This window comes from Chaetodon auriga, chromosome 2 (genome assembly GCF_051107435.1).
Source record: "Chaetodon auriga isolate fChaAug3 chromosome 2, fChaAug3.hap1, whole genome shotgun sequence".
Lineage (NCBI taxonomy): Eukaryota > Metazoa > Chordata > Actinopteri > Chaetodontiformes > Chaetodontidae > Chaetodon > Chaetodon auriga.
Window position 1 is genome coordinate 6,108,031 of NC_135075.1, and position 23,790 is coordinate 6,131,820.

The window sequence follows — 23,790 nt, forward strand, 5'->3', positions numbered from 1 at the left end:
ACCAAAAGTAAAGAATCTTTTGTGTGTGGTTCCGGCATATTCTGGATCATTTAGTGTGTGTACCGCAAAGTTGAAAATAATGGAAACAATAGACTTTAATGGGAGTGGCGGAGAGATCTGTGGTGACTGAGTCGAGTTGTGAGTGGCCAGCTTCAGGGTGTACTCAGCTGACGCACAGTCATCACGCAGAGCCACACAGTCCGACACAGGGATATCAGATAGTAAGACGGCGTCACTTGGCCCTGAGCTGCGAACCATTTATTGCTGAATACCCATCAGCTCTGAAAGGCCACCTGCGAAGCTGATGATACCAGCATATCTCCCCGGTCATCACAGAAGATTACCGAAGCCATTTGGTGTCCTGGGGGCTTCCAGCTAACCGCAGCACACACATGCTTTCTCAATCAAGGCTGCTTCAGCGCTGGTCACCATCACACAGGCTGAAACGTCCAGATGGGAGAGCTGCAGGCACCTTTCTAACAGCGTCCTCCTCGTCTTGTTACGTACCATACAAACGAAAAAAGATCATCACAAGTCTTTGATTTCAAAAACATTACTTATCAAGTTATTTTTAGTGACAGCACAGCAGGTTGCTAAATTAATAGCAATTTCTGATACATCACTGTCATTTTCTCAGGGAGATTAAAGGATAAGAGTGAAAATGACAAGTTGCAGCTGGGTGTCTGCTCTGGGACCAACCCGAGCCAGGCTAGTTGTTTTCTACCACTTCCAGTCTTTATGCTAAGCAAAGCTAGCTGACCTCAGCTACATATTTGTTGTGCAGACGTCAGATCAGACCCAATCTTTTCATCTAAGTCTCGGCAAAGAAGCAATAAGTGCGTTTCCCAGACTGTCAAACTGTTCTCTTAGAGCAATAGTGCCTCACTGACTCCATGCATCAGTCAGTGAAAGTCAGTGGTCCACCACAAACCTAAACACATGTTATCAATATGTCTCTCTTATTCTAATCTTTCACAGCTATTCTTTTTACCCACAATCCACCACACACTCCCTTCACAGTGACTACCACACACGTAAAGCTGTCTTCAGTGCTTTGCCACAGACTGTCATCCATTCTAACTGCTGTGAAGTGACCTGTTGGACGATTCTTTTCATTAGGAGACTTCAACATGAAAAGGACAGGGTGAGGGGACTCCCCATAATAAGAGCCACCACAGCTCCCATATTCAGACAACAATGAGTGTGGAGAGAATAGATGAAGACTTGAGGGGGAGAGATAAAGGGAGCAGACAAGATGAATAGCCAGAAAAGATGAGGAGGAGGAGGAGGAATAAGGCCGTGTGGTTCAGCGAGGCATTGTTGTGTGCCACATAATTGTCAGTGCAGGAAGACCCCAGGAGTTTGGACCTGTGTGTGTGTATGTGTGCTCACTGACAGACAGACAGACTCGTGCCTAAATCCTCTTAATCAGGGCTAGACTAGTTCTCTAAACCTGTCGATACCCCTTTGTTTTGTCTGCATGCGCACATGAATGTGCATGAGTAAGCTTCCCTAAGACTTTACATTTATGGGATTTGTGTAAACAGACCTCATGGCCTTAACCAGAGCATAACTTAAGGCAGAGAAAAGCAGAAAGCAGACTGGGGAAGAAAGGAGGGTATAAGTACAGATATTGTGGGTGCAGCCACAACTAGACAGATGCACTGACAATCAGCATTAACAGCAACAAATGAACACCATGTAAGTTTCCAAGTGTCTTTTCACCAACTGTATCTCAAGTCAAATATGCTGCAAGGTGATATTACAGAAACATGAGGTGGAGATACAAATGCACAAGCACTTAATGTTTCTTTGTGCCGCAGTCCCTGCTGAATTAAAAAAATGAAAAACATATAAAAACCTTCAACATTTCAAGAGACTAGCAGCATTTTTCTTGGGCACATCCACTTGGTATAGTCTCAGCCATATTAATAATGCCCACAGCCACTACCAATCCCATCAATTTGCTTCCTAGCCGCGGCCGCTGCAGGCCTAACCACATCTCATCTGAGTTTAACAGCAGCGGAGCTGACAGAATGGCTTGGCCAAGTCAGCCTGTCTGGCACGCAAACGGGCACACATACAGTATATGCGCACACACCACTGCTATCTTCCGGCTTGCATATGATTCCAATCCTGACTTCACACAGGACGCAGACCAGAAGTGCCTCTGCTCAAACACTGTAGAGACTGAGTGCACAGTGAAGGCTGGCAGAGAGACTGTGACGCTAAGCTACATCTGAAGTGACTGCACATTGGTACCTTGGTACAATATTTCACCACTAAGATAGAGAGACTGGTGCTGATAGTCATCTCTGATTGAGCAAGGATCCAGACTCCTCAAGATGTTGGTTCACAGCCATTTGAACTGCTATCTTAGCTTAGCAAGGCTTTGACATAGGCAATGAAGAGTGAGAGTGACAGAGGGGGCGGTGTGAATGAATGCTATGGAGGGGGTACATTTACCCCAAACACTACAACCACCACTGTAAACCACTAGTTTACTAGTAAAAGCAGTTGCTTTTCATGGAGGTGCCATTTGGAGGGTGGGGGAGCATGATGTCAGCTTGTGATACTTGATAAATTGTAGATTTGTCACTGATTTCTGGGGGGAATCTGGAGGAAAAAGGCACTGAATGTTCTCTGGAAAAGATATATAACTTCTGTTTTAATGAACACTATGGAATGTGATCAAGGTCCATTTGGTTTATAGTGAAATAAAGTGACCATTGAAATAAGTTACTAACTCAATAAAAGGTGGAACAACGTGCATATTTTCAGGATGTTAATGCTTCACAAAAGACGCTTTGATAGAGAGGTTAACCTGCTCTGAGATCGGAAGTTAATTTCGCTAACACTGAGCATCATTATACCCCTCCAGCTGGGGGATTATGCTAACCAAGCAGTCGGATTGATGGAGTGGGAAGAAGTGGAGGTCTTTTGAGTAGATTTGTCAACTCATCCCACACTTTGGCTAGGTTAACAGTTACCTTAGGCACTGAACCAAAGCAGTCTGATATTAAGCTTCGGGCTTTAATTTTCCCGTGTGTCCTGACACTCATAAGGAGCTCAGCATTTCATGGTTTGACAGATGAAAAAAAAAATAAAGGCAAAGCGCGGTTAAATTACTCTGCTACAAATCCTCAAACTGACCACTGAGAAAAGAGAGTGTTGACAGTTTTCCCTTGAACTGCTTTCGACTTAGACTAAAAAAGGGAAACCACGTCTAAAGCTTCAGGCATTCGTCAGAAATACACACTCGTCTACTGTGCATGTACACAGTTTGAGGACACTGGATAAGAGCATCAAAGGAAAGGAAAGGGAACTGCCCCACTGCCTCCCCAGCCTCACTAAACTCACTATCGTAAATTAGTTGGCCTTTCTTGTCCTCTGACAGAGTGTGTAACTGCAAGTGCCGAGTGTGACCAATTCCCATTCATGCTCAATACAACAGCATACACTTGAGCTAATTATGAAAAGAAAGACGGGTCCTCTGCAAACAAGAGAAAAGACGGTACGCGTGTGCATATGTGCCTCTTCAGTGGGATTACAAAAAGCACGGCATTAGTGAGACAGCATTTCATGGTCTGTTTAGTTGCTAACTGAGAGTCCCAGCAACACACATAAACACAAATTCAGCTCAAAGTAGGCAAGATGCTTAAACTACACATGTGACTTCTAGCTCTCCCTCATTCTCACTCTCTCATACCCACACACAGACACACACGCGTGCCCTCACAGATATAAACACACACCCTCAAATTGAAGCCAGAGATCTTTCCGAAAGCCAGGTTATGAGGGAGGAAGTGAAACCGTTCCACCGCTGTCAGAGAACACAAAGGTGGAAGATCGGTTGGGGCGAGGGGGGGGGGGTCCAACTTCCTGCTGAGAGAAAGGAAATAAACACTTCCATATGCAATCGCTGCCAGAAATGCTCACACAAACACACACAGCTTCAAGTTCATGCTGTAACGCAGTGCTGTAAATTTGAGCAGGGGGACCCAAGCTAGCAACACGTGCCGCCGTAAGAACGGGAGAGTGTTTTCTGCTTTCAGAAATTTATAGCTAGTAAAGCCTCATTCATCACACCAGCTCCATAATATCCTGCTCGGAGAGAAATACACTCCTCCAAAACTGCAGTTCTTTGACTCCTGATTGGTCTGGGAGAGCATCGGTTGATTTTACGTGATGGTGAGTGTGTGAGTGTGTGGTCACATGCAGCAAATCCTGTTGACCAAGGCAAACCCACACACAAGCAGACCTCCTGCCTGGGGAAACCCGTGAACTCTGGGCCACTGTCCCATTTTTCATGTCCACAAAACACACACACAAACACACACATTCGTTATACATCGTGAGGGCCTTTGATGGCTGCAATCCCCTGACCCTGATATCACCAATGTAAACCTTAATTCCAATCTCAAACCTTGACTGTTAAAGTGGCCATCTTTCTGTCCACACTGAAAATCAGCACAAGAACACACACACACACACACACACACACACACACCATCGTAGAGATTTCCCTGATTATTAACACACCCAACATGTGTACTAACACCGCAGAGAGCATGACGCTAATCTGCTCTCAATCTGAAACCTCTCTGCTGTGATTGAGTGTTTGTACAAGCATGTGTTTGTGCGTGTTATCCACAGTGTTTCCCAGAGACCGTGCAGCATAATGTGGAGCAGTAGGTCATCTTCTTATGAAGATTATCCATAAAAAAGTTCCGGGATTTATCAGGTTGGCAAGTCTCATCATGATGTGACTCTGTGTTTGCAAACACGGCATGCTGTCTTTGTCATTAGAGCACATCTCCCTCTGAGTATTAAACAAGCTGCATTATGAGACGTCAGTAGCTGCTTATTTGGAAGAGTGAGAAGTGGGAGCTCATATTTGTCTGTGGAAGAGACTTTAATTACATAATACAGGTTTTTTCCCACACTTCTGGCCGATCGATACACAGTCAAGTGAACTCCTCATGGCTTGGGCTCCACAGCGGTGCACAGGGTGTGTGTTCTGCACTAAATATGCATGTGTGCTACTTTTTCACTGATACCCAAAGCAAACATTTCAATCTCTGCAGCAGAACCGGTTAGAGTCTCTTATCAGCTTAGACTAAGGAATGCCCCTCTGCGTGTGTGTGTGTGTGTGTGTGGTCTGAATGGAGTGCAGAAGGTCTCGAGCGAATACTTTTCAACACGTCTCTTTATAAGTCTGGCAGTCAACAGCGGCAAATGCTTTGAGAATATCAGGGAGCCAAGACGCTGCAGCCGTACCACACGTCTCACTTGATAGAAGTGAGAAAATGGCACAAGCTCTGGGTAAAATTGGGTCACTTTGATTTTACAGATGGCCCTTGTTGCTAAGCATATTTTCCCAATTAAGGCTGATTAGGGAGGGAAATTCCCAGACAGCGTGAATTATTAAAAACTTCAAATGGAATTTGATCACATGACATTGTATGGCGGTGACACCCGACATCTCCAGATGGATCCTAGAAAAAGTCTGTTTTTTCCACCAAACATTTGAGACTTGTGATTGGCTCAAAGTGAGGAGCGAGTTTCCTCTTATTGTCTAAAGTCACTACAAACTGCAGAAAGGCTGTGGGGGGGGTGCACGATTAACACTAGCTGAAGTTACATGGACTGAATTTTTTAATTCTGAATTCACACAGGTTTTAACTGAACAGGCCAGTAAACAATACTTAACTCAAATGCTGGAGCATGAAGGAAAAAGCTTTTATTAGATATTATGAAAATTCAACGACCAGCACTTTGAAACTGAGCTAAAGCCCCTGAGCCGCTATGATTCCACCTCACAGGTCTTTACACTCATTTGGCCTGATTAGACCTCTTCTCAGGCCTGCGTGGGGGGTCGCAGACTGAGGCCTTGTCCACACATATTGTTTCAAAGGATATTTTCCCCTAATGTTTAAAAACAATTCTGTCCACACAGCCCTCGTTTTACAAAATATCCCTGGACACACAATAACACCAAAATGTTTCCAAATGCTCAAAAAGCACACAAAACCAGTCTGTGGCAATAAAGTCAACGATTCGTCAAACACCAGAGAAGAGCGTTTGGAGCATACGTACTGATAACAGGTACAAACTGTAAAGTGACACCTGGCAGTGCTAACTGAACGTAAACAAACCAGAAGTCTGTCGCTGTTTCAGGCACATGAACATGTGATCTTTTGCCAAACACTGGACACATGTCCACACAGATACACAGAAACCAAACTTTTCAAAAATCTGCATCTGTATTTGCATGGAGGAAAATGTTCCTTCTGCACCTGTATAGGTGTGAACAAGGCCTGAGTCTGACTGACATCCTCTAAACTGTCCTGTATTGTCGCACAGCTTACGCCCTTATCATTCTTATTAGTATACAGGCCACTTTTTACTCGTCACGGCAGGAAAAGCACAGGTGCTGTTTTATTCAAGCGTCCCAGTGAGCCGTGACAGTGAGCCAGCGAGGCAGCGTGCACAGCAGCTGGGCCGTGGTTCATTTCACTGTTGACACATGTGCTTATTGAGAGTGGTGACATCACATTGTCACCAGCACAGCTCCGCCCATCTTTGACCTAAGCAGAGGTCTAATTTGCCAGTGAGTGAAAACACCTGTGTGCAGGATCTTTACTTCATTTACTTTTTTCCCCCCATTTTTTTCTGTTTCAAAGTTTAAAAACACAAAGTAATTGTGAGATTAAAGTTGCACCATGCTGAGTTTTTAGCAGAAATGCAACTAAACCTTAGCTACTGAGAGCCAAAAGCCTGAAGCCCTTTATTTCATACAAACTGCAGTAGGTGAGCGGGTACCAGGGTAGACCTGGACCGTGTTTTCCCATTAACCCTGATGCTCCCCATCACAAACAAGATATTCACATTTTCAGTTGACGGCTGTCACTGTGCTTTGTTCAGAGACTGCTCTGCACAAGATTCCACTCTTTACTCACAGGGAGAATAGTGCAATCATCCATATTAGAGCCACAGGGGGGTGTTTTTCTCTCCCAAATATAATGCGGAGGCACACAATGTGATATGCAGCTAGATGCTTAAGTTCAAGTGTACATGTAGCGCCTTTGAAAAACAGCCTGGTGCCACCTCTAAACAGGCCCAGCCAATACTGCTGGCAGCATTCACAGGTTATAAATATGTGAAATTGTCCTTGAAGAGCTGCTGCTCTTTTTGTGTGTCTCTACAGGAGGATAGTGTGGCCAAGGCTGGCTCTGAGCATCCCTTCAGCAGTCTGCTTTGCCATGCTGGGAGCCTGTCAGAGCGGTTCAGTGTCAAGCTGCTCGGCCCTGCTGAGTCAAGCTGACCATGAACTAGCCAGACCAGCCACACTGGCCTGATGTGAGGGGCCTGATGTTCCCGTTCCTGTTAGGTGCTAGAGAAGTGTTGCCAGTCTAGCCTGTTTGAGGAGTCAACAGATACTGTCGCTACAGTCCCGACAGACAGTCAAAAAAGACTCAGGCCAACTCAAACTTTACTTATTTGCTTTTTTACCTACGACTTTTTAATTCATATAAGGTGTTTGGCTTAGACAAAATTGAGGGTAAACTGACCTTCTCATATGTTTTTGTCTATGATATTGCATGGTGCAGACCTCCTATACGAAGTCCAAATAGGATTATCTTATTTCTCTTTAAAATAACGGGATAACTGTAACTTTATCATTATTTCAGTTGTTTATTGTTTTGTTCTCCATAAATGATGATGGCTTGTTAAACTAAATTGCCATAAATTCACACATTATGTGAAATGGTTTCTTAAAATGCGCGTCATTTCAAAGGGTTAGAAAGGAGACTGAACAAAAAGGAACCGACATTACTCCCGACAGGTGGTATTTCCTCTCGGAGCCTATGGGGGGAAAAAGTGCACGCCAAACGTCATTCAAAAATCGGACAATTTAACGTGACCTCGCTAATAGACAGGCGTACAATGTCACGACTTCCTGAAGTTATGAGTTCAATAAAACAAAGTTTCACCTGGCAGAACTTATTCCAACATATGACCAACTTCTAAATCACCCGCAGAGCTCCTCTGTGGAGACAAAGCCAACTTAAACGTTTCACATTTGACACACTTTTAAGCCTAATTGTGCATTTTTCTGTGTGCCGAATTGAGGCATGTTTCCTTCTGTTTTCCACAAAATGCTTGGCAAATGTTTCAACCTCTGTCGTTTGTTTCAGAAAACAGGAAAACATCAAATGGCAGAAGTTTGAACGGAGTTTTGCGTGTGCCGCTGCTTCTTCCAGTCCTTACCTTGCCTGACAGTTTTCAACCTTACGGGACCTTTGCAGTTCTTTATCACTGTCTGTATGTCGTACAAGGGTAATCCCGAAATCGAAAGGTTCTCCACCTCCAGCAGCAGCTCCCCTTCATTTAATTTTCCACTTTTGTAAAGCACGTCATCCTCGTTAACTTGCCCGATATAGGCGAACTCCCCATTCTCAGCGCCGCCGCGCAGTGGCACATTCAAGTCACCACGGGCATCTTTAGAGACGGAGGTCTCGGTCACCCTGGAGGTCCAGTGGTTCTTCTTTAGCACGGGTTTGGACATTGTGAACAGTTATGACCAAAACAGTCGTGCTCTGCCACTGGGATGAGCTACAGTCACAGCGGTGATACCTTTCACAAAGTAGACTTGTATCGGAGTGAAGCGCAGCAAACTTTCTTTCTCTTCCCCAGAAACATGAGCGCCTCTGACAGTGTTGTCCCACCGCTGTCTCGGGGTGACAAATCAAGCCATTCCCGTTGGCTCTGAACTCGCTCCTAACTGTGCAGCTATTGTTTTCATCATTTTCTTAACATGCCTGCAGTTTAATCCTCCTTTATCGATGTCATCTTACATCTGCCACGGTCCAACTCGCGTCTCGTGTCCACTTCTTATATCCTCTCAGTTGTTCTTCCAAACTCACTTTAAATGGCGTTTCTTTCTTTTCTCCAGTTAACAGCGCCTGCTCCCTCTTCTCTCTGTATCCGCCCGGTGACTTTGTCGGTTGCTGGCACCGTCCTCCGTCCGTCTCACCAGGTACGACGCTCTCGCGCACTTCTCTGGATCTCGCTCGCACTCTGGACTCCGCTGTGACGCTGGGAATGTGTTGCTGTTCGTGCTGCATTCATGTTCTGTCGGAACGTTCCACATGTGCTTGCATAAACGACTCAACAACGATGTGGATGTACTTCATATACAATATAATATACGTATTTTTACTGTAACATAGGTAAAATGTTACTGGAACTTTCCCGTAATCTGCGACGTTTCGAAATTTTGAGTAATACTTTATAATACTATATGATGTGTTATCTCATTGTTTTTAACAAACTAAATATGATGGGTCTTTTATTTTAATGCGAGACATTTTAATTTCAGTTTTATTAATTTTATGTATTTATTATTTTAACTATTATTCAATTTCAACATTTAAACATACGGAAATCCGATCAGAGACTGCTCATAATAATATTTAACCAGGTTTTAATATATACACAAGCAACCAGTAGGTGATATGTGACATAGCCTGTATGTAATCTTATATCACATATCGCTCATACAACAAAGTAAAACACTGTGTCTAGTTATTAGAGAATGACTATCAAAGTAATGTAAGATTTATATTAATATGCACTGTTTAATATACACAGTATTAGCATGGTAAGAAGCAGTTGAAGCAGTTTGAACGTTGGCAGTCGGAGCCTACAAAGAGTGCGTGAAGGCAGCAGTATCACAACGGGCGCATGCGTGCTGCTCAAAGCTGTATCTTGGTTGTACCTTTTACCCGGGAGAGTTTGGCTTCCCTAAAACTGGTGTGATTTTGAGTTTATCTCAGTCAACTCAAACTATTAAATTGAAATATACATCAAATTAAAACTGACTCATTAAATATAAACTGCATTGTAATATATTGGTCAGAGATTTGCAGACATTCCTATTAAAAAAAAAAAATGCTTTTCTGCTGAAATTTTTGTCAAGTAATTGTCATTATTGGAGCCGATACTCAACGAAAATTAATTATTCATTCAACAGGATTATTCTGACTGAACTGCTGATTTGATAAAGACCTAGTCAGCCACACTTCATGCCTGTGATCCTGTCTGTCAGGATTCCTGCATTTCAGGTTAGACAGGTGGTACGCCACGTTTTCATGTGTGGCTGTTTGGACACGCTTAAGTGTTTGTTTGTGTGTCTTTGCCCCCCACAGAGAAATGTGTACCGAATTTGACACAATTTCAGATCTACATGAAGAAATATTGGCAACATTATCAGTTTAATGCCAAATTTGTAAAGCATGTATATCATCCCAGAAATTACGAGGTAAGACGATAAAGACAATGGTGTAGATGGACAATCAGCTAGATAGACAGTGGGCTAAGACAGCAGGCATGAATACACTGCTTGATGGGATCAGATGGGCCAGGCCTCTCACCTAGGGAACCGCAGATGAGCTTTTCCCAGCCTAAAAATAACGGTGAAAGTACTCTTGGTCACATGGGAGTAAAAACCATTGGCCTGGATGGGACGGGAAATAGTAAGTGCACTTTTAAGCTGAAAAGGTACCACTTTCCCTTATCTTCATCCTTTATCAGCTGCTCATTCATCAAATGCATCTTTAATATGTGTTCAGTTCATCATGGCTTCCTCCAAGGAAAATTCTCTTTGAAGGGAATTGATGAACAATAAACATTAAAATAGAAAAGTACTTAAACTGAGCAAGATGCAAGCGTGATAAATTATGAACATCTTCATTCATCTCCAGAGCGCCATTAAACTAAACAGCACTAACACTGCACTTCTAACTATCCTATAAAAAATACATTAACCAGAGGTAAGCTATTAAGAAGTACAAGAAACAAAAGAGCTCCTTATCCTGTGGGAGTTATCCTTCAGTGGCGTGAACCCTCTGATAAAAGGGAAAACAACTCAGTGAAGGGGAAGGAGATGATGGACATGTGTATCTGCCACATGCATCTCATGTTCTGATGAGGCAGCAAGAATCACAAGTACGAGTTCTTCCATAGAGCAAAGGTAGTTTTTGTTGTTTTTAGCCACGCTATTCGAGTCCAGACATAAATATCTCAACAACAACTGGATGGATTGCCATTACATTTTGACATACAGATTCATAGTCCCCAAAGGATGAATCCTACTGACTTTCATGATCCTTTGACAAGATGTTGAACATGATAAACATACCTGCTAAACATTGCCGTTACTCTAAATGATGCTGACTCTCAGCGTTGTTTTTAAATATTTGATGACTGGCTAAATTCTTCTCTTGGCCTGGGATCAGTGATAAAGGTGAGTCCTGGCTTGATCTGATTCACCAGGAATAGTTAATTTCCAGTTTTCTCTGGTTAAATACACAAGCTTAATTTAAGCTCTATTTGCCAGGTAAAGGTTAACACCAACATTAGGCCCGTCTGACTTAAAGTTTGAGGGCTGATTAGAAGCAAAGGGTAGAGGAAGTTTTAGACTTGGAGACTATGTTTAATGTGTGTGTTTGTGCGCTTGCATTACTCACATTGTGGGGACAAATCTATATACACAGTCACACTGTGGGGACTCGCCTTCCTTATGGGGGCAGAATGCAAGTCCCTGTAACATAAATCATTAAATTTTAGGGTGAAGTTTGGGTTAAGGTCAGGGTAAAGTTAGCTTTAGGTTAAGGTTAATTAAGTAGTGGTTATGGTAATGGTCTCCAGGAAATGAATGTAAGACTATGTAATGTCCCCAAAAATAATGAAAACAAGACATTATGTGTGAGCCTGAATGTGTATACATGCCATTTCCATCATGACCTCCAATGGGGGGTCACCCATTGCCAGCTTCCTGTCACACAGTGTCACCCAAATCAGATCGACAGAGATAGACACACTGCCACGGGCCCAAAATTTCCTATTCCCTTTCTACCCATCCATCCGTCTGCATGTGTCAACGTTTTCTTGCTAGCGCTCGCTGCCTCTCTCTGTTTCACTGTCATGTTCTCTCCGTCTGTCCCTCACTCTTGCACACATTAATAAATGCAAATCTCTGCATGTGCGTTCAAACAGTAAATATGCACTCAGAATCAACTGCATGTTGTGTTTCGTCCACACGAGTCAAATCAAATTTCATGCAGTACATCCACTACAATCACAGCGTGGTCCTCAGCAGGTAGTCGATGTTGACGGAACAATCAAAATGCCGTCTTTTAACAACCATGCAGTGTGTTTTTTATATATCATCTCTGGTGTCAAGACTACATGGCACCATAGGATCCACATACTAAACTCAGCCCCACAGAATATGTTATAAATGTCAGTGCTGATCTTGAGGAGATATATAGAAAAGTCAGGACCTTGTCATGCATGAAAGCAATGCTTTCACATAATCACTCTCTGCCATTTTGCCGCCGTTATAACAGAACATGAAATGAGAAAGACCTTCATGTGAATGGTTTGTTCATCGTAAACTATTATTAGCCACCATTTCCATTCACTCTGCCTGATGTGCCTGGTGGTGCCGCTGACAAGTAATGACAGAGTGAACTTAACGGCCAACAGGAATAATGTAGCCCTCAAATCTGACAGCTGCGCTCAGATGACTTTGCTGCTACACTCTGGCAGTCCTGCACCATTAGTAGCTTTCATGATGCACATGGTGACTGACCCATCCATCACTTCTAATTTCAAGATGCGTAATGGGATGTAAGCATTATAGAGGCAGGGTCAGTTCCAATATTCCCACCTGCAGTATTTACAAGCAGTTAAGAGCCTGCTTGTGTGATGTATTTTCACTCTTCGTCCACAGTGCCTGTCAAGACTGCAAATGTGTGGGAGATTTTTAAAACACACAGAGACACGCTTGTTTAAGGAGGTCATTTCATCACTCACACAAACACATGCCTGCGTCGCTGTGGCTCAGATGATTTTATGTTTTATTTTTATATGAATTATGATAAAATACATACAACAAAAACACGACATAAACTCAGACGTTCAAGGAGCTGAATGAGTATTTAAGCGTTTACACAGCGTTATCAAGCAGAATCCTCACAGTGCATCAAATAAGAGACTGAAACACACAGTTACATAACATTTGGGTGGTATTTGACTGGTTTCTGACTGGTGATAAAATGTTAATGAGAGGATTTTTTTTTTTTTTTCTTGCGGAGTCATTAATAAAATAAAAGAAGAAAGCTCAAGCCGGTCATATAAGCTGGCAATGTCAGACATGCTATTTGGGATATTTTTCATAGAAAATGCTGAATAAGCTGACAAAGGATAGACTTTGAATTTTAAATAATAATCATCTTTGGGGATCCGACCAAAACTGCACAGCGTTTGGAAGAATTCTTCTACTGTCAAAGCTTTTTTAGCCATTCTAGTGGCGTGGCTGTGGGGATGGCAGTTTGTTGGTCCACCACTTTGGTCCAGGCTGAAATATCTCAACAACTACCAGACGGATCGACATAAAATTTTGTACAGAAATCCAGCTGATGTTTTCAATTACTTTGGTCCTCCCTTGAGTTATTGTCTATCACTATCAGCAGGTCAAAAAATGTTATTTTTGGTTTAAGCCCAAATATCGACAGGACCGATAACATTCCCATCAGCGTGAACTAATGATCAGCAAATATTAGCATGCTAAGACACAAGAATAAGATGGCAAACATGGTAAACATCATATCTGGTAAACATCAGCATGTTAACATTGCTGACGCTAGCATTTAGATCAAAGCATCCCTAAGAACAGCCTCACAGAGCCTGTAGCATGGCTGAAATCTCTTAATCTTGTTATTACTATACTGTACATTCATGCTGAGTCCAACATGAACTTGAGAACATGATTAAAAAAACAGCTTTACAGTGCATTACCAATGATATAACTTCTGAATAATTTCACGATTGCAGTAGAAAGAAATATAAGGTGGTGGAACTAAGATGGTCGGATAGGGAGAAATAAAAAGAAAGGCATAGAAAGAATGAGAGGAAATGATGCTTTAAATGAACTGTGGTTGTCACAGGTGTAGAGACAGAGAGGACTTTAATACATGATGCTGCCTGACTCCTGAACATTTAACACATTTATCCTGGAAGGAACTTCTCGCCTTGTTCTGTAAGTAATACCGCAAAGCCTCCTTCTGTTTGGAAACTTCGCAGCATTCTGACATTTCACATCTCAATCTTTAATGCTTTTGCTCTCTTTGCAGACTTTTTGTACATCAAATGATTTGTAGTGAACTTCGCATAAATATTTAACTGAACTCCATATTTCTTTTTAATTCTTAGAACCTCTAATGGGTCAATGTAGCTGCAAAACCAGAAGTCTGTAAAGTTTTTCAGGGCATGTGTGTCCCAGCTCATGCTTTGATGAATGAGACCAGACTGTTTGTGAGCCATCATTGCAGCATCCTCTACATCAAGAGACACAAAATGTGTTTTGATGGGTGAAAACCTAACAGTGCTGCGCATATGTATGTGTGCAATCCTATATGCAACCTGCAGGCCACACATGACCTCATATTATCTGTGGCGTGACATTGCACTGATGCACCATTTTGCACATCTGAAAGGCAGCATGTGCATCATTCATAAGTCATTAAAACCATATGAACTTTTTATATCTGAGGCCTATTGATGCACCACAGCAGAACTCCCTGAGTTGGCCCTGCATTGTATAACAAAGGAGATTTGCCCGAGTCACGTTCGCTGACCCATGACTTATCTGTGCTCATCACTTAACACAGGCTCTGTAAATGAGGAGGGTCATTTTTCTGCTTTAGATGTCACTTTAATCTACTTTACCTCTGTGCCCTGATAATGCCTCATTCATCATAATATCCACAGAGAGAGAGAGAGAGAGAGAGAGAGAGAGTGAGAGAGTGAGAGAGTGTGAAATCCTTCTTTTAACTAAAGCAGTGCTGCAAAGCTCAGTGTTGCCCTGGAAGATTAAGGATGAATGGCTCGGCACAAAAAGGCCATCAGATTATGTGACTGGGTTGGGGAGAGCTGTCACATCACAGCCAACGACAGAGGGGGTTTTCATAACAGGGACTAATGAGGTACTTGGTATAGTTAGGACTCTATTTTACTGTAAGCTCTACTGTACTAAGAAACACCCTTGAAACCGAGTTTTTAAATGTAAATCATGAGTGGGCAACAGAGGCTGGAGCTCTTTAGCTAAGAGCCAGGACAGGAATGGGACAACTGAGTGAATTATACACATTATTCAGCATATTTAACTGCCTAAACTCACGTCAGCACATTCATTAAACTGGCTGTGATCCCAAGCAATAAAACATCAGCCGGATCTGGATGCCGCAAATGTTTGGCTCGCCCACAACATAGCACAGAACAGACCGCCCCGACCTGCCTCTGCTCTTTGGCTTTGCCCATTAGTTGAACATGCTTTATATCTTCATAGGTTCCAAGACACAAAGGGTCATGTCATCTTTATATTTACTTGTACAGAGGGACATTTATATATATGCCCATTTGAAATCCATCTTGAACGTGTTTGCTATCCTTATACAATAGAGACGTATGTTTGCTCCGTTGCTATAACAAACACACCTTTGCTTAATCATCAAGCATCTTCTCCAGAAACCTCACTCGCTGTCACCCTGCAGTACTCAACACATCTCACAACACCACTGCCGGCTTTCATGATGCCTTCAGACGTGTGACATATGGGTCATCGTATCAGGAGCGCTCTGAATCGCCCTGCAAAGCTCCTCCTGTCAGCAGGAACCCAGAGCGGATCATCTCCTTTTTTGGACGGGAGGCTGAGCAGAGTTAAATATCGTTTTTATCTGCATTTTCAGAGCCTCGGGGAGGGGAGTGACTTTATTTAGATGAAGACAGTTAGCCATTTGTCCATTTAAGATTTGCTGATTGCCCTGTTTCATCTTGTATCTACATACGAGCATGCAGATACTTAATAATCCTTGACGAGCCACATAACAGATATATTTTGCTCTCTATTTATGCTAAAATATCATTACACATGGACATGAAATGATTGATCAACACTGATGTTGCATGCAGTTGCATTTAGGCATTATTCCATGGAACTACATAGTTTACATGTACAACTAGCCCATCAACTATCAATCTTGTGAAAGATGGCTTCAGCGGTTATCTTCACAAAACAGGTGGCTTTTAAGAATCTGGAGCTGCCAAAAGGATTAAAATGCTGCATTTCAGCAAGCACTGTCACTGCTGATAGGTGCTGGAAATAGAGGCAAGATACATATTTAAAGTCATTATGATATCCTTAATAAGTGCTATTTGTAATGTGAAAGGGGTCATTTGCAATGATGAACCAAACACAGAATTATCACCCAACTCAGTAGTCCTTCTTTAGCTCTATGGAGCTTTTTAGTGACTTTCGGCTCATTGTTTTTGCAGATATGCTGTTTTGGTTCACTCTCATTGCACGGTTGCACAGCACGCAGCTGTTTTCAGCAACATGGTCTTAAATCCCACCGCACAACTCTCAGCATTAAAGGGCTGATAGACAAAGATAGCATGTAGCATTTAGCAACAAAAAAGCAATAAATGTCCCTTAAGAGTTGGCAGAGACCTAAAAGCTGAGCTAAAAGAGAGTAAATATTAGACTTCCTTTTGTTAGAGGGCTGTTTAAGTAGGCAACTGTTTGCTCACACATTTACCATGTGAACTTGAAAGGTGACAACCTGTAAGTGTTGTCAGTCTCCAAAAATCTTTTTTATAGGTTGAAGCAAAATATAAATACCAAGACTTTATTATTGACTCTTTACTCTGTAGCAACACCAGCAACACAAGTCAAGACACACCCTTCATCTCCAAGAAGTGCTGTACTACAGTTTAAAGCTTTCATCTCCTGTTTCAAATTCAAACAGTCTTAGATGAGATGACCCTGGAAAGGAAGTAAACAGATAAAAGGAAAGAGCGCAAAGAAACAGAGAGAGAGAGAGAGAGAGAGAGAGAGATGATGATGATGATGATACACGATGATTAGCTGGGTATGACTTAGGTCACGTGTGCCATGTTAAAGCATAACTGAATAATTCAAAGCAACACAAAACAACATCTGAACAGAACAGGGTTTTTCTTCATGCTCTGCTACAGACTCCCACGCCAGCTCCTCAACCGCTCTGCCTGGAATAAAACAGAAGCAAGGCGAGTGGACGTTTTAGGGTTAGAGCCCAGCTGTACAAGCTGATGATGTACTCCACTTGACGTTTTCCATGTTCTTCCATGTTTTAATGGAGAATCTGAGGGGAACAACCTCTAAAGTACCATATACTGCAACACTGCCATTTAAAAGGAATGATCCATCGTCACTGCTCCTTCTTCGGCATTGCCTGTCACTTCTGAGAGTATGTTCTCTGAACAATGGAAGAGGCATGAATTAATAAAAAGAGCAAATGAAGGGATTGTGAATGGGACAGTGCGCTGGATTCACAGATGGAGGCTTCAGTGGTAGGACCATATGAGGTGCCCAGCTCACCCTCTGTGCTCTCCCTCTTGCCTGAAGCAACAGCTTTGCATTTCCTCCTGATTTCAGATGTGATTACTTGAAGACGCTTGGCCAGACCAGATCTGCCTCCTTTGCTATCTCCTCCATGTAACAGCATATCACAGCTGAAAAAGACCATTCAGAGAATCAATGGAATCAACTTAAGATGATTGATTCACTGCAAGGGCAGCATGAAGCAGTATTTTCAAAGGCGCTGTGCAAAGGCAGTGAATGAAATGCATGGCTCGTTAATGAAATGCATTGCTTTTTTGAATGAAACGGAATAAGATCAAAGCAGTTTTAGAAATGTTTTCACACACAGAAAGAATATCTTCTGAAGCCATTGGGATCCAGTGACTAAAAGTGACATATATACAGATATGATTAGTTAAACATCATATTTTTGAAAAACAAAAACTAATTTCACATGACATTTTGTACATTTAATCTTGATTTTTTTCCTTTAGTACTATATGCCTATTTGAGAAAATCTTAAAATGATCTGCTTTTATTCTGAAGGCCAGAGACACATACCACCACCTCTACTGTTGCGAGTGGAGCGCATCACTGCTTAATATAATCATTTTCCTGGTGTCATCATTTTAGTATGGACGAGGTGACTTTTTGATGGTGCAGTCAGACCGAATTTTGCTCCCTATTAATTTCTATGACAAATGAGGCAAGACGCATGCTTGAAGATGCAGACTGACCTGCATCATATGGTGTCGAATCAGTCATATTGACAGAGTGGGTGAGACTGACCTCTCATTCAGGAAATATCGATTGTTTGCTGTATGTTTTTGTTTTGTGACCGCATGACAAAATTGTTCAAGCAGAAGTGATGGAGGGATGCTGCTTGGCTGTCGTGAGTGAGGAAGACTGAAGACAGGCTTACAACCCTGCTTACACCATTTCCTATCCCACTTGCTTAAGTTTTTCTTGGAATCATTAAAAATGTATGACTAAATTAGCAATAATTGCTCTTTGAAATAACACTCAAAACCTCAGCTAATCTACTCCAGTTGACATCTGCTGGCAATGTCAGCAAACCAATCTGTCCTCCCCCTGAGTATACAGAAGAAAATATGTTAAATATGTCCTCCTTTTATGAACCACGTCAACAGATCTGTCTCCCTGTTATTTTCTATTTATTCTCACTTCATTTCTGCATCTGACCTCCCCCTGAATTGTACACTTGGTTATGCCGATGCTGTGTGTACATACACACACGGAGGCAAAAGAAGCAGACAGAAGCTGGACTGATAACATGTGGGTTTGAGGTGAGCACCAGACACTGAATGAACTTCATTATTTCAGAGTTTGGTTTAAGTAATCTCTGTTTCACTGTTAGGTTTGTCTACAGATTCAAAAGAGCCGCACTACCAACCACACCCATCACCACCTTTGGGTGTGGTCAATATCCAGGAACAAACTTGAAGCAAACCGACTGAATAGGTCGATTTCCAGCGACTCCTACAAAGAGATGTGACGCTCTAACTAAAGTTTAGTCAGGAAGACTGTTCTTTTGGATGCAGTTCATTTCCCAAACCATCCTGCATCCACTCATCACACGCGCTCACTCATACTCTCCTGGGGCTGTCTATTGAAATATCAGCTGTTCTCATCAGCTGGTCACATCTATCCAATATCACAGCAACACACCTTCATGGTGAGCCTATCATCTTGCTGCTGTCTTTTTAAACATGACTCTCTCTCTCTGCTTTAGTTCCTTTACGTTGCTGTTATGCACACCTCTCCACCACCCAGGCATATTCATCTGCCCCATCAGTCTCTGCAGAGTGATCAGCCACCACCACCACCATTGTCTGGACTGGTTTGGTTTAGGAAAAGATCGTGAGTAAGAATTGGTGTGTGATTGCACTTACACAATATAATGTATCTACATTATGTCCTTCGTTTGTTCTTGTTCCTTACTTACTCTAGGTCACCACATTAAATGTAAATTTGGGCCCTAATAACTTCCTTGCAAAGCTGACCTATACAGCCATTTTTCTGGTGGATGGGCTCAACAAGCACAAGATGTCAGAGGAACAATGCTTTTCAGCTTGATGGTGCTTCTCTGCAGCTACTATCTGAAAGATGTAGCTGCTTTTCTTAAACATGCTCTTGAGAATGAAGAGTACCACGCAGCTTTGATTCACTAATGTACTTACAGCTTTCACATGGTCTGCATGCCGGTACTCACAGACTGTGGAATAAAATTTTCAAAGAACTGCCCCACTGGCCGATTCCCAGTGTCGGCCTTGAAATACCTGTCATGGTGTCACACGGTGGCAAAACAAGGCAGCCATTGTGTCTAGGTGCTCCTTTGTTTGCTTGACCTGGCTGGGTTGCTTGGCATGATGAAAGACCAAAGCACACAGTGAGGGGAGAGGGGTGGGAGGGTACGACTGGCCTTGGCAAATTCCTCACCACATCAGGCGTGACTTCATTCAACTCAAGGGAACTTGTCTCGGTGGGTTATGATGATTGACATGTTAAAATGTGTTCTGAACATTGTGCACAGCCCTTTTGTAGTTAAAAGGTGCAGTAACTGTTGTGCTGACTTTGCATGTCACTCTACATTGTTTGTGCGACATTTTAGCATCAGCTTTTTGCGAACTGTGACTGGTATCCTGCTTATTTTTTTTAAAACAAATCTGAAAATGCCACACTGTTATTGCTATCCTGTATCCTTTCCTATTTCACCCAGCTAGTAGACCACTTTTAAACACACACACAGCAAAACACACACAAAGCTGGTCCCTGCAGACTTAACAGGGAAACCAATGGAATCTGGATGGGATCCAAAGCACACTGAAAAGAATGGCCCCTATATTTTCTTTATACAGTATGTTTCTTATGGTAATTTCCTGAAGCTGGACCAGGAGACCTTATATCAGAACTTTCAATGTAATTTTTCCTTGAAACCCTTCATATCAATGTGACTCTTGATTTCTTAAGCATTGGGAAAATATTTGTCAACTATGAAAGCGGATAGGCCCCTTAAATTTTGAATTGAAGTAGAGTGATTGGCTGGAAGGACAGGGTCACAATGAAAGCATTTGTCCTGGCTTATGAGGATTCCTAAACTGGCATGATTTCAGCTAGAGCACAAAGCAGCTTTGCCTGAGTGTGTATTAAACTCCAGTGGAGGAAGCCTATGGGCCCTACTGTCAGAGTGCAGGTGGTTCCCCTCTCACTAACTTAAGCAGAATGGACTCGCTCCATCAAACAGCTCACAGAGAGCTTTGTGGAAACTGATGTAGTGCAGCTACATGTGCGCTGTGCAATACAACAGCCACAAGGTTTATGATTTATCAAGTGTGCTGTTGTAGGGTTGATCACAATCTGAGTGTCACTGATACTTTGTGATGATGTGATTGTGTGCTGACTGTATGCATAAAATCAATCCTGAAAGTTATATGCGTATGCTGTGGGAGTGAGTGTATGGACAAATGATGAATGGTCACCATGAGACTTGCTGACTAGATTTAAAGTATGTGGCCTGTATGCGTTCATGCAGTTTTATGCAAGCATTTATTTTGTCACGAACATAACAAAATGAAACTAATCTCTTAGATTTGTTGATAAAAACACAAGCGAGCAGTAGGTATAGACACATATTGGGCCCCACACAAGCCAGCAAACATGTTTACACACACTCTGGCTCTTTACTATCCAACAGGAAGACTGACAATAGCAGCACAAAAACAGGCAAGCAGCTACAACAACAGATTTGCAAACAGAAATGTACATGGTAAATAATGGATACGACAGAAAGCATAAACAGAGGCAGGCAGATGCACAAATGCATCACGACCCTTTCTCCACTTACAAGCAGCTGACCTGCCCGCAGCAGCGTGTGGCACTCTAACCATCCTCAGTCTGCAGTGCAGCACAGAGCCAGGCTTTGTGCCTCAACCCAACGCTGATTAGACCAGGGTGGAGTCGACATGAAAAACAAAGTTGCTGTCATGGGTTCACTGTCTGGGCCACTGTATTTGTTGTTGTTGTTGATGGTGGTGATTATGAAGCTATGTACTGCTGTCTCTAAAGGAAATACAGGAAGCAGCTGGGACATGTGTGATGCAGCAGTGATTTGATCTAAGTCAAAAACAAAATTCTTGGATATTTTTGGCATTTTTGTGTGATGTAAAACAATAACATTACAGCATTGTACCATACACAAAGGATGGGATAAATAATAAGCGTACCAATACAATACAGTCAAGTGCAGGAGCCTTCTAGGATATCCGACTAACTTCTTGTTAAGACAGACATAGAGAGGTGTCAATTCAACCCTGTTGTCTTTGAAGCCATACTGCAGCGTTGGTTACCAAATTTTAGACATAATTAGTATAAATGGGGAGTGATTAAATACATGCACAGTAAAGGCCTGTGCTACACACCAGTCAGTGATTGGTCACCTGAAATTGTTCAAACATTAACTGTGGCTACAACAGCAAAGATAAAAGTTAAAGATAAATCACAAAGAAAATGTTATGTAGTGTTTTAGAAGGTCAGGCTCACATCGTCAACATTGTGCTAGCATAGTTAGTCTAAAGCATTAGTTAGCAAGTGTTAGCATGGAGGACTAACACAGACACAATTTAGGTTTTGTTTTTTGATGTCACTTTATGAGTGAAACATGATGTAATGCTTTAAAAAAATCTTATAGCAGTATTGAGATATGTATGGCCAATTGTTGGCAGACAAAATGAAAGTTATAAAAAGTTTATATGGTGAGTCTCTTAGTGAGAAGACAGGGAGCGACATTAAAAGCAATCATCGTTATGTTTCTGGCCACCTGTGAATAAGTCCAACATTCACTTTGTTTTTAGTGGTTTTGTGGTCTCCACTACTGCGACAAAATATCGGACTCTTTCTAAACTAGTTTTGATAGCCAGCTAACCTAGTGCTGTTTGGTGCTGGGCAGGTAGCATACAGTGGGGGTTTTTAGCAGCTTTTTTGCTTGAAAAACAAGGAAACAAGGTTCATGAGAGAGGCGAATGAACCAAATCTGTGAAATTGTGGGCTGTAAAAACCAAACCCAGAAGCTGAATTTTTACAACACACTTTCTATTTACCGTGGTCTTTAAGTTTAGCTCCTTCATGCAGATTTAAATTAGCACTATATTTGTCTTTTTAATTTTCGCTAACATATCTGGGGATAGGTGATGCTGTCATTTGGGCCTTCTACTATAATAGGACTTTGCTTTTTCTGCTATAGCTGAATGAAGCCTTGGCAGAAGTCCAGAAGATGTAGGGGAAGATTGAGTGAATTGTACCCCTGAGGGAGTGGCTGTGGGCTGGTAGGGCGAGGGCCACGGGACCCAGGAGTGGCGGGTTGTTACTATGCTCCAGTTATGTATGTCAAGGCTGTATAAGGTTTCATATAGAGAGGCAGGGAACTAGCCTGGGAGAACATTCAGCTGCAGGGAAGTGAGCAGTCAGGAAGTGAACAATAATTCAAAACATAGCTCCAACAAAAGAGGGCCTTCAAATGTGTTGACTTTAAAGCATATCATTTATCCATGCATTCATGGTATTCCTGTGGAGAATATATAGGCACATGAAAAAAAAAACCAAGGTCATGTGTGAGGTTTAAAATGGAAACAGCACATTTCACCATATTTTTGGGGGAAGTATGACTGTTTGGAATACACTGAACATATAGCCGTGAGGCTGAGATGTGGATCGTGCAGTGGGAGTGATTGGAGAATTTTCTGTACACATTTGAAAACTTTTTGTCACAGCTGGAATCCACCCTGATGGGAATACAATGGCCACAGCTGCCGTGTGCCAGAAAGAACGACACTACAATTATTTCAAAGCCTTGTCAAGCTTACATGGGATGAATAATTGATACTCAGAGGATTGATCATAGGTAGAGCATCACCTTAGGCTGACCACCAAAACATCAAAATTGATAGACATTACAGAGGTTCACCTGCTGGAAACATTCCTCTCAAGATTCTCCGCTGCTGCATTGTTACATTTTAACATTACCATTAATAACACCCCCACCAAACAGCCCGTATTGACTGTGGTCCCTTATATTAGAATTCATTTGAAAAGACTGTGTTTTACAGAAGGTGAAAAAATGCGTTTAACAGAGTGAAAACTGTAACCTTTGTAACGGCATTGTTAAACAACACCACTAAGGTGCTGCAATGCCATTTATGCCCATTTTGACATGGCTGTGTTTAAATATTTTATGTTTTGCTATTTTCAAAAGCATTAAAGTTTGCATGGCTCTGCTATGGATTCTAACCACAGACATGCACATG

The 23,790-nt window shown here is 42.2% G+C and overlaps 1 protein-coding gene across 9 annotated transcripts in view; it reads right to left on the minus strand.

Moving 5' to 3' along the window:
• Positions 1 to 9,070, minus strand: part of magi1b (membrane associated guanylate kinase, WW and PDZ domain containing 1b) — a 129,201-nt gene extending 120,131 nt beyond the window's left edge. For all 9 annotated transcript variants that reach the window (XM_076751296.1, XM_076751263.1, XM_076751280.1 and 6 more), the window contains exon 1: positions 8,275 to 9,070. In XM_076751296.1, coding sequence (XP_076607411.1) covers positions 8,275 to 8,572 — 298 coding nt within the window. In that variant the 5' untranslated portion in view covers positions 8,573 to 9,070. The remainder of the gene's footprint in view (positions 1 to 8,274) is intronic.
• Between the last annotated feature and the right edge of the window lie 14,720 nt (positions 9,071 to 23,790).